The 10,942-nt window shown below is 44.0% G+C and overlaps 1 protein-coding gene across 2 annotated transcripts in view; it reads right to left on the reverse strand.

Annotated features, from left to right (window-relative positions):
- Positions 1-10,086, reverse strand: part of RELN (reelin) — a 296,722-nt gene extending 286,636 nt beyond the window's left edge. For both annotated transcript variants that reach the window (XM_082239382.1, XM_082239381.1), the window contains exon 1: positions 9,872-10,086. In XM_082239382.1, the coding sequence (XP_082095508.1) occupies positions 9,872-10,055 (184 nt within the window). In that variant the 5' untranslated portion in view covers positions 10,056-10,086. The remainder of the gene's footprint in view (positions 1-9,871) is intronic.
- Positions 10,087-10,942: the final 856 nt, after the last annotated feature.

Here is a 10,942-nt window from a genome sequence, read left to right on the forward strand (position 1 = left end):
ACTATGAGCCATTTCCTTACATCATTTCAATGGCTTTTACAAATATATATATATATATAGGCAGCATTATGTGCATTACTGGAAAACAGTACTAAATCCAAGATGCTTGTGGTGGGTATAGTCAGATGCCTATTTTATCTTAATGGCACCTACAATAAAATGAAAAGCAAAAGATATTTATAAAACTGATATACTGCTTAATGAAAGGGAAAGCATTCCAGTAATTTTAAGAAGAGATGGAACAGACACACATGGGGAGTTGCAAAAACAATCTGGGCAACATTTGTTGCCAGAAAAATGAGCCACACACAGCCAATTTAACCACATACACTGATTGGGCTATAACAGTGATAGCCAAGTTAATTTGAAAGATGATGGCAAAATAGACTGCATAATTCAGAAGCAATACCAGCAAAGAGAAATCAGTGCAGTGGACTAATAATATAATTCTCCCCCTCACTCTGGGTTGTGTCCAGCTACATTCTCGTCAGAACAGACCCACTGAAATTAATGGGCTTAAGTTACTCTTATCTAGTCATTCCATAGAATCAAAGAATCATAGAATTGTAGAGTTGGAAGGGCTGCCAAGGGTCATCTAGTCCAATCCCCGGCTATTTTATTTCACTCCCACTTTTTTCCCCTTGTTTGCAAAAATATGTAATTGGAGAATTGTATCACTACACCACTACACAATTTGGCAAATTAAGGGGAAAAGGAGAATAATCAGGGAAACTGGGCTCATTTTTTGAAATTCTTTTGGTGGATTTCCAATAAGCTGAAATACATTAAAAAGTTGAGCCCTGGGTCAAACATGAACACCTGTAAAACTCTGCTGATTTTGATAGTAGAGGTAATAGCAGAAGCATACTTTTAACTTTATCATTGGAATCAGTAGAACTTAAAACTTGTTAGTATTTAACTCACATTGAAATAATAGGTCATTCAATTTGCTTCAGTGTTTGCTTATCCAGAATCAAGCCCCAAGTGAGTGTTCACATATGTTTGCAGCCTTAAAAGTGCTTAACTTTGGCAGGATTGTGACCATACTGCCCAAACGCAGGTTAGTATTTCAGTTTTTTATCTATGAAATTTGGTGATTAACATGATGGTGGCAAATGTAATGTTCACATATTTGAAATACAAACTTTTCAATTATATACTAATATTTTACTATCCCCTCCCACAAAAAGGAAGAGAAAATGAGCTAATTGTGCTCACCCCACAAGTTGCTTAAATCCAAAGGCTATGCATTGACAATAAGAAATGTGTGTACCCCATTCTAAAATTAAAAATTAAAGCTTATACTGCATTAATCCAAAATATTAATAGGCATCAGCTGAAAACTTCCTCTATAACCAGGGCTTTGGTTATAACAAGGGGGCTGTTGGTTTTTATGTTTATTTGTTTGTTTTGATATGTATTTTGTGTTTTTATTTTGTATTTTTATGCTTCAAACCACACTGTGATCTTCGGGTGAAGTTTGGTATAATTTTTGCAAATTACCGTCATGATCATATTCTTACTCCAAATCGATACTCCTATTATTTTTCATTTTAACATCCTAGCGCAGATGGAAAAGTTAAGAATCATAGTAACATCACGAACTGTCTAATACAAAACCTGATGTGGTAAAACATTTGGATTTAAGTGTTCATGGGACTGGGAGGCAATTCAATGAAGTGATTGGAAGGACTGTCATAGCACAACATGGTCTACCAACATTTGGCAGATTTGCTAGCACAAATGTCTAAGAGCAGCATGCTATTCCTCACAAATCGAAATCAGAGATTTAGTAAGTTCATAACATTTGCTATCCTGAAGTTAAACCCAAACAAAAGAACCTAGCAATAGATCGTCTTTTTTTCGAATCCCCCAAAACGTATGTATTTTGTTGCATATTGGTAAAAAGTAGTAATGTGGATGTATAAGTGGAAGACCACAGATGTTATGGTGCAGAAGACCATATTATACCCAACTTGGCACAAGTGGGAGGAATGAGATCAAAAGCAGCAGTAAAATCCAATATGCAGTGAACATTTTCCTTAAACAATATGAACAAGCAGGAAATGTTTACAAAAAGATAGGAAGCATGTTAAAAGAAGACTGCAGCCTTTATGAGGTGCTATTGAAATTCTCATAACAACTTTGGGATCACTAAGCAGTGTTGCCCATGACACCATTGGAAGAGAGACATTGTTCTCTTTCCTGATTACATAACTAACAGAGTGCAGTGACACCTCTGTTTGGCCCTAGAGTCAGACATAATAAAAAACGTTCAAAAACAGTGGAGGAGGCCAAGTGTGGAGCCAAGCACAGCACGGTTCCAGTGGCCAGCTCCTTCTCCTTCTCCTTCTCCTCCTCTTCTTGCAACAGGGGGGAAGGAACAGGGAAGCAGCCCCCAGATGGTGGTGGCAGCAGGACGAGGAGCCACTAGCCATTGAAGCTGCATTGCTGGTGTGCTGCGGCCACGTTTGGCTCTGCTCCCAACTCCACATGATGTCACCCCCCCCCATTCTCCTTCGAAAACTGGCGCCTCCAATTCCATATATAAAGGGTATGTATGCTTTATTCTGAATGGAGATTAGCACTGTGAAGGAAAAATATAACATGTGAAACAGGCCAAAGTCTCACAAAAGTTATCTCAGAAAAGATGGGAATGATAGGAGAGATAACCATCTTCCAATATCTCAAGAGCTTTTATATGGAAGACGGAGGAAGCTTGTTTTCCCCTGTTCTGGAGGGTAGGACCAAAACCACTGGATTCAAGTTACAGATTCTGACTAAACATCAGGAAGACCTTTCTGATAGTAAGAGTTGTTTGATAGTGGAACAGGCTCCCTCAGGAAGTGGTGGGCTCTCCTTCCTTGGAAGTTTTTAAGCAGTGGTTGGATGGTCATCTGTCATGGGTACTTTAGTTGAGCTTCTTGCATTGCAGGGGGTTGGAGTAGATGACCCTCAGGGTCCCTTTCCAACTCTACAATTCTATGATTCTAGACTGACATCAAACAGGGGAAAATATTATGTTTCTTAAAAGTTCTAGTCTCAAAGCTTTGGGGGCCAATGGGCACTGTTTTCAGAGTCAGAGCACTTTCACATGAAATTAAAATCCACCCAAAACAAGATTTTCAAGGCCAAATTCATACCAAGTGAAAGTATGATTTAAGTTAGCTGGAATGAACAAAGGCTCACATACATTTTACTGTAAGGTGAATTAGTTGTGCTTTGTGCCAATGGCCTAGTATCAGTTTAAGAACTTGCTTTGTAAGGAACCCCACTACTCAAAATTGCAGCAGCGATGTAATAATGGCTTTTATATATTTCATTTTTGCCTTGGCTTGTCAAAAATACATACAATTTATACCTTGATTGGCTTCCTTGGGTATATTCTATCCAATCCAGGTTATCCAAGCAAAGTATTGGCCTTCACTCACTTTGGCACTGTCTTATGTGTGACTTCAAGTTGACCAGAACTGAATACACTCCATGTTTTAACTCTGTTGCTGTCACTATTTTGCAACGATTCAGTTGTTCCTAGGTAAGTTATTGCCCAACTATGGATTTGGGTCCCCCCCCCCCATTCGTACCATCACAGTTTCATTTGTTTGCTATGTTTTAACACTGGAACCTTGGACCAAACAACACCTTTCCTTATATCAAATTCCTGGTGCTGTTTTAAAAAGCAAAAAGAGTAATCTGAACTAATCTGAAGTTTTAAGAAACACTTTTTAAAAATCCTGTGTGTGTATGTTTTCCAGCTTCTATACTGATTCTCTGTAGCATTAGGTCAGAACAGCTGGACTTTTGTGGCGCTTTCAGGCATGCACGGCTGAGAACAGATTTTCAATATAATTAAGCACAGTCAATTCATTTATTGAAAGGAAACTAGAGTGATATAATAAGGCATTTAGAAATAAAAGGGAAACACATTATATCCATAGCATTGCCCTGATGTTCATCAGTACAGTGCACATATACCGTATATCTTTCCTCAGGGGAAGGATCAAACTGATTAAGCCTATGTGTGAGGAAGCCAACTTGTGGCATGATTCAGTTACATGTTATACACATGGAGGATGGGGGATACATTGCCTCCTCAATCACAAAAAGAGGGTCCTCAGTCAGTTTAAAGTGTGAACCAGCCCAACATCTCTAATGGGCATTGCAGGAGTATATATCTATATTCCAAAACAAGTCCCCTAACTAAGCAGATTTTCTGCTTCTTTGAAAGCATTTAATCTACAGATCTGAGTCTTTAGACGGCAGAGCTAGAAATAATAGAGATTGACTTGCTTTATGTGCAACATTTTGTCCAGTTTGATTATATCTTTACACAAGGTCAGACCCTTGAATTGTATGCAGTACAACGAAAACTTTCTCCCTTTTTTTGCAATTAGAGAACTTTGGTCACAAATTGTGGCTACAGGCTAGTAATACACAAAGTATTTTATTTCGCAAAAAAGGTGGTAGTTCAAGTCTGAATGTGTGTGTTAATATTACATCAAATGCAAATGGAAGGAAATTACCCAATTAGTAGTTACGTGCCTGAATCCTATTCATGCATTTATAGCACACCATGTCCATGCGGGCTTGCTCATAAGTCTTATTTGCATTTATATACCCCATCTTTCCCATTCCCTTCACCTGACACCTTTTATCTTCAAAAGAACACCTGTGAGACCAAACATATCCATGCCATCCTTTAAAAGCACATAAAATGCACATGACTTTCCCCAAAGAATCCTGGGGACTGTAGTTTGCCAAGGGTGCTGGAACTGTAGCTATGTGAGGGGAAACTACAGTTCCCAGAATTATTGGGGAGAAGCTGTGAGCTTCAAATGTTCTTTATAGATTTAGACTGAAAGAAAGCAACTGGTCCAGATTTGCTGAATGAGGAATGGAACTTGGGTCTTTCCAGTCCTAGTCTAGCCACTACACCACATTCTGATTTGTTTTCAAGGAGGCTAGGTGGCATTGCGTCAGATTGAGTGCCACCTCACACTTCCCAGTGCATTTCCCTTATCACAAAAAGTCCAGTATTTTGGGGAAGCGGATTTGTTGTGCCAGACCTCCCAATCAACTATAATTGCAAAGGCTTGAATTTGCTGGTATGTGATTGAATGCTATTTGAAAATAGCAGCCGAGAAGTGCTCTCAGAATCCAGCTTACTCTGTGCTGACAGTTTGGGAGAAGAGTTTAAGCAACAGAGCATATAATTCAATTGACTCTCTCAACCTTTTCCATAAGAGACTCTAGCTCTTAGCTCTCAGATCCCCCTCCTACAAATCTGTGGGAATTCCTTGGCATTAATCACATGATACTAAGAAGCCCGTCTCAAATCATCACTTGTTTTTTGTGCCACATCTAAATGCTGTTCATGTGCAAGAGAACCTGGAAGAAATATCAAATGCATACATTTTTTATAGTCATATGAAGGACCCTTTTAAAATAAAGCTTATTTAAGTCTCAAGTGTGGAAAAACTACCGGTACTTAAGAGTTGCTCCATTGAGGTCACCAGAGATTCTATGGGCCCCAAGTATTTTACCTGGGTATGAACATTTGCTTTTGGCTGATATTTGGACAAGAAGGTGCCACTCAAAGTGTGTATTTTTCTCCCTCCCTTCCACAACAATAGCATATTACTAACATTCCTACATGATCTTCTAGTATCTATGCGTCCAAAATGTTTGAGGACAAACTGATAAGAGTGAGAGAAAGCATCCATTACAGACAACTGAGTACAAATGTCATTGGCTAAACTAAAATATACATGTGTTAGTAGCACTAGGCAACTCCTGGCATTCTTGGTGTAATAAAACTTTTAAATGTTTTGATCTCTCATAAATCCTTTCATATAAAAAGGAGAATTCAGACACAAATAACACATGCTATGATGTTAAATGTGCCTTGTTTACTTTGTAGCAATAGTGTCTCAAGGTATTTCGTTCTGGATGTGCAAAATATCACATATGGGTGCTAAGAGAAAGTGGTTGCCGTGTCACAGTCTAGAGTGAAGTCATAAATAATAAGGGTCTACATTTATTGTTATTTTATTATTATACAAACAAAAAAAACCCAAAAGCTCTTGGGGTTCTTAAATAGAAAATGTGAGTTGTTGTTTTGTGGGCAACCACAAAAAAGCTGCACTTACATGATCACATTTCTTAAGATCCAGAAATTTGCTGCTGGCCAAGAACTGTGCTATGCAAGCCTACACTTTTGGTTTGTTCATGTGAAAATGGCAGGGGCATTTCATGAAAGTTTTTTTATGCTAATGGCCAAACCAAAGGTAATCAAACTCCTTCCCTCTCCCTGCTCCACCCTATACAAGTGCTACTTCCACCTGTTTCACCCTCTCTGATTTAGGCTGCAAATATGTGCACTTATATACAGAAATGAAGCCAAGTTAATTCAGTTGGACACACATCCAAATAAATGTTTACAGTATTGGTCGGTATCTGCTTTATCCAGTGCATTAAGTGAACTGAATATACAGATTTGGGTCATGTTGGAGGTGTTGGATAAACCAGTTTAACAGAATGAAAAATAAAAATAACAGAAAGGGGGAGTACGTCTAAATGACTCCAGTGATAAACATGGATACTAGGGGTCTAAACCTTTTTAAAAAAATAATAATCTCCTAGGGATGAATACTGACAGGGGAAAATGGCTTGGTGGCTGTCAATCCTGGGCAACATCCAAGCAAGAAGGAAGGTCCTTCCTGTACATACTGGCAGGTGGCAGCAGTGGTGACAGGATGGAGTGTGATGTGCAGTTGCCATAATCATTCAACTGCACATCACCACAGCTCAGCACTGCTTGGCCCACCATTCCCTTGCTCCAACAACCCCCCCCCCCAGCTGTGATGTCACCCAAATGTGCTCCCACTTCCAGCATCACCACTGGAGGCAGAGCAGCTACTGCTCAATGTGAGACAACTTACAGTTAGAAGCAAAAATGGAACAAGCAGGCAATAGTGTTCCGGAAGACTAAGAACTATGTGAAAAGAAATAAAAGAACGGCAAAACAAAAGCAGCTTTCTTTATCTCTGTAAAGGTACCGTAATTCCCTCTTGCTGTGAAAAATTCACTTCAACCTAACAACTAGAGCTCTTCCATTTAGGGACAAAGAAGAAAATTAAGGACAACGTAGGATCTTCCAATAAAACTTGATTGGTTCACTGAACCCAGCTTTGAGCGTCTGACCTAACAGTCTCACTTTCAACATTTATCGTCAAAATTATCCCCATCCTTGAGGTCACACTGAGTAACAAAGCTCAATCACTTCTGGGGTCAAGCCTGTGTCACAATCATATTGGCTGATCATTCTTACGGAAGTTAATGGGTGACCTTCAAATGGCACCACTCAACTCTTTGTGTGCATTTACCAAGCAATGGAACTGCTATCTATTCAGGCGGGGCTCTACACTCTAAAGGCCACTGAGGGCAGTGGAAAGTCTCTCTTCCGAATCCTAAGAGCCTTTGCACGATTCTCCAGAAGCAAAAAAATGCCTTTGACGACCAGCTACACAACCCAAGAGAAAGGTATCAACAAGGGCAGTGAGCATTTGCACACCAGTGCAGCACAGGTTTTAACACACAGTTTGAGACAAGAGAGGTTAACATTCACTCTAGGCTATTAGTAGTCATGCTACCAGGACCAAAATAGAAAGGAACCCCCAAGGATTCATTTGTCTTCATAATTTACATCATAAATGACATACAAACTCTGCAAGTAATCACTTATTTTTCTTTTAGGTCACAGTTAACAAGTAGCTAAGCTTGAAAATATCTATAGGCGATACCAGACAACAGTTTCTATTTGAGCAGGTCCCAATCAACTAAACGTTCTTGAAGTCCTAATTAAATGAATAAAACTACTTTATGTTAAATCTCTGTCACAAGGACGTAGCCAGCAGCACCTGTCTTCTTTCCCCTTTATTAATTAGGATTTTTATCCCACCCTGCCTGTCATGAAGTCTTGGGGTAGAATACAATATAAAATACTCCCACCCACTCTTAGACAAGCAGCAGTGTTTAAAATCATTCTGGGCTTTGAGGCTGGACCAACACTGTGATCCTAAGCATGTTGGCTCAAAAGTAAATCCTATCAAGCTTAAGGACATGTGTTACCCTCCAAGTGAGCATGCGAAGTACTTTGTAGTAAATTGCACTGAACTCAATGGAACTTTTCCCAGAGTAGATGTGCTTAGGTTCATGCTGCATAGATCCCAAACAGAACAACCAAATTTTCCCCTCCTAAACCCACCACTCCCCCACACTGTCTCGATGCGCAACCCACATACCATGTAAATTAATAAGGAATTATAATAATTTACGAATGAATTTATGAGGAATTATTAGCTAATATTTCATCTACAGCATTTTTAATGGCATCCAACTTCCAAATAGTTCAGGATGGTGTTAGGAAGATAAAAAAGAATGTGAAACCCATGTATATCCCCCTCATGTAGTTTAGTGGGTAGCCCAAAGTCATTCACATGAACTTCATGGCTTAGCATGGATTTGAACCCAGATCTCGCTGCCCCAATTCCAGCACTTCATCAAGCCAATACAGCACAATAGCTTTTTATCATAAGTCTTTTATTTGAAATAAAATCACATTTAAGATTGAAAAACACATTCAAGAATCAATAAATTAACCCCAAACACATCATCTGAAACATTACACAACATTAAAAAATAAATAAAGACCAAAGGACACTGGAATCATTGTCCTAAGCACAAACGCAAAGGCAGGATTTCCTCTTGCTATTCCACAATGTCACCTTTTCCCATCACTAACCCCTCTGCTCTAGAGACAAAGCCTCTCAGATTTGTGGCAAACAAGAGAAAAAAGTAGTGTAATAGATTTTTGAAAAGTTTTCCAGGCTGCAGATTAAGGGATGGAGATAACAGGGTGTCTCGACTTCATTTTTTAAGAGGAGGAGCGCGCAAAAGCTCTGAAGACAAAACTAGGAAGCGAAGAACAGGAGCGACGGGGGGGGGTGTGGCTGAAGGGAGACTTGCGTTGAGAACAAGGGAGGAAACCAAATTCGTTGCCCAAAAATGACTTGGGGGGCAGGGAGTACTTCGGGTTACACCACATAAATCCATTTCCTGTTCCCGTCAAACCAACTGACAGGCCTGGTTCGGCGGGGGCAGGGGCGCCCCCCCCCGCAAAGCACTAGATCCAGCCTTAGCCAGGCTAAACCCACTGAAATCAACGGGGTGCAAGGTGGTCGTGGCAGAGCCCCACTCCTTTCCCATGGGTTTTTGTTCTGCGCAAGTCTTCGTCTGCCTCCAGCCCCGAAATCAATGAATGAAGCCACCGGCTCCCCCCTTACGCCCCCACCCCTCACACCCAGACCCAGAAAGAGCCGGGGCAGAAGCCGCGAACCGGCGGGGAAGGCTGCCTAAAGTGGCGGCGGAGGCGGAATCCCACGGGCGCTGCGCAGCCTGGAACTGCGCGCCAGTGGCGTAGCGTGGGTTGTCAGCACCCGGGGCAAGGCAAGTAATTTGCGCCCCCTAACCCGTAGATTTGCGCCCCCTAACCCGTAGATTTGCGCCCCCTAACCCGTAGATTTGCGCCCCCTAACCCGTGGATTTGCGCCCCCTAACCCTAACCCCCAGATGCGGCCTGCCCCCCTGCACCCCCCACGCTACGCCACTGCTGCGCGCTCCGAAGTGGCCCCTTCTCTGAAGTGCGGCGCGCCGGTGTCGGCGGCGCAACACGCGCCCGGCAGCAACAACGCGCCCCCCCCCCAACTCTCTTTCTTCAGGCAAAGAGCAGCAGCCGAGACCTGGAGGAGCCCCTCACAGGTGCTTTTCATGGACGAGAAGCATCGCCCCCCCTCCCCTCCCGGACCCTTACCGTGGTATTCCTGCCCCGGCACGTAGAAGGTGGGGTTTCCCGCGAGGTGGAGGGAAATGAGCACCTCGCCCTGCTCGCCGTCCCCCTCCAGCTCGCCGTGGTGGGTGCAGAGGAAGAAGAATGGCGAGAAGCGCGGGTAGTAGCCCACGGCGCCCTTGGCCCCCTGGGACGACGCCCAGAGCATCACGCCCAGCAGCAGCGCCCCGGCGGGGAAAGTCCGTCGCCCGGTGGGGAAACTCCGGGGCCGGGGGGCTGGCGGGGTCGGCTTGGGCTCCATGCTCGGCTCGCTGCTCCGGTCGCCGCCAGCTCCTCACGGTCATCCAGAGAAAGAAGCGGAGGCGGAGAGCGCCGCGCGCGCCAAAGGCGGGGAGCGAAGTTTGACAGGAATTGGGGCAGACCCAGAAGTTTGGCGCCGCCGCCGCCGCCCCGCGAGCGACTCCCCGCCGCCGACCGAGAGAAAGACAGAAATCGCCTCAGCCGCCTCAGCAGCAGCAGCAGCTGCCACCTCCTCCTCCTCCTCCTCCTCCCCCTCCTCTCCGTCTCCCTCCCGCGCGCCCGCTCCCCACACCTTCTTAAAGCCGCGCGCCGGTAGCTTTGATTGGGAAAGGGAGCGGCGAGGGGAGAGAGCGCGCGCGCGCGAGGGAGAGAGCGAGAGAGCTTCGTCTTTCCCGCCCACCGCGCCCTCTGCCCTCCCGGGGGCAACCTGAGGGGCGAGCGGGGCAAGGCGAGGAGAGCGCGCGCCCGCCTGGAGTCCGAGGAAAGAAGCGGCCCCTGAGGCGCTGGGGAGGGAGGGAGACGAGAGAAAAGCTGAGGCAGAAAAGCGCCGGGGCTGGAAAGAATGGGTTCCCCTTGGCGGCTGAGGGGGCAGCGAGGGAGGGGGGGCAGCTCTCCCCGCTTGGCTGCAGTTGCTGCTGCCCGTGAGGAGGAGACGGGCAGGGGGCTGGAAGGCCGACGGACTCGAGCAGAGCCACTTGGCTGTGGCTTTGTCTGGGCTGCTGGGGCTCCGTCTTTCTCTCTCCTTCCCCCTCTCCCTTCTCTCCTCTCTTCTTCTTCTTCTTCCCCTCTTATAAA

This window comes from Podarcis vaucheri (assembly GCF_965113315.1).
Source record: "Podarcis vaucheri genome assembly, chromosome: 10".
In the NCBI taxonomy this organism is placed as follows: domain Eukaryota; kingdom Metazoa; phylum Chordata; class Lepidosauria; order Squamata; family Lacertidae; genus Podarcis; species Podarcis vaucheri.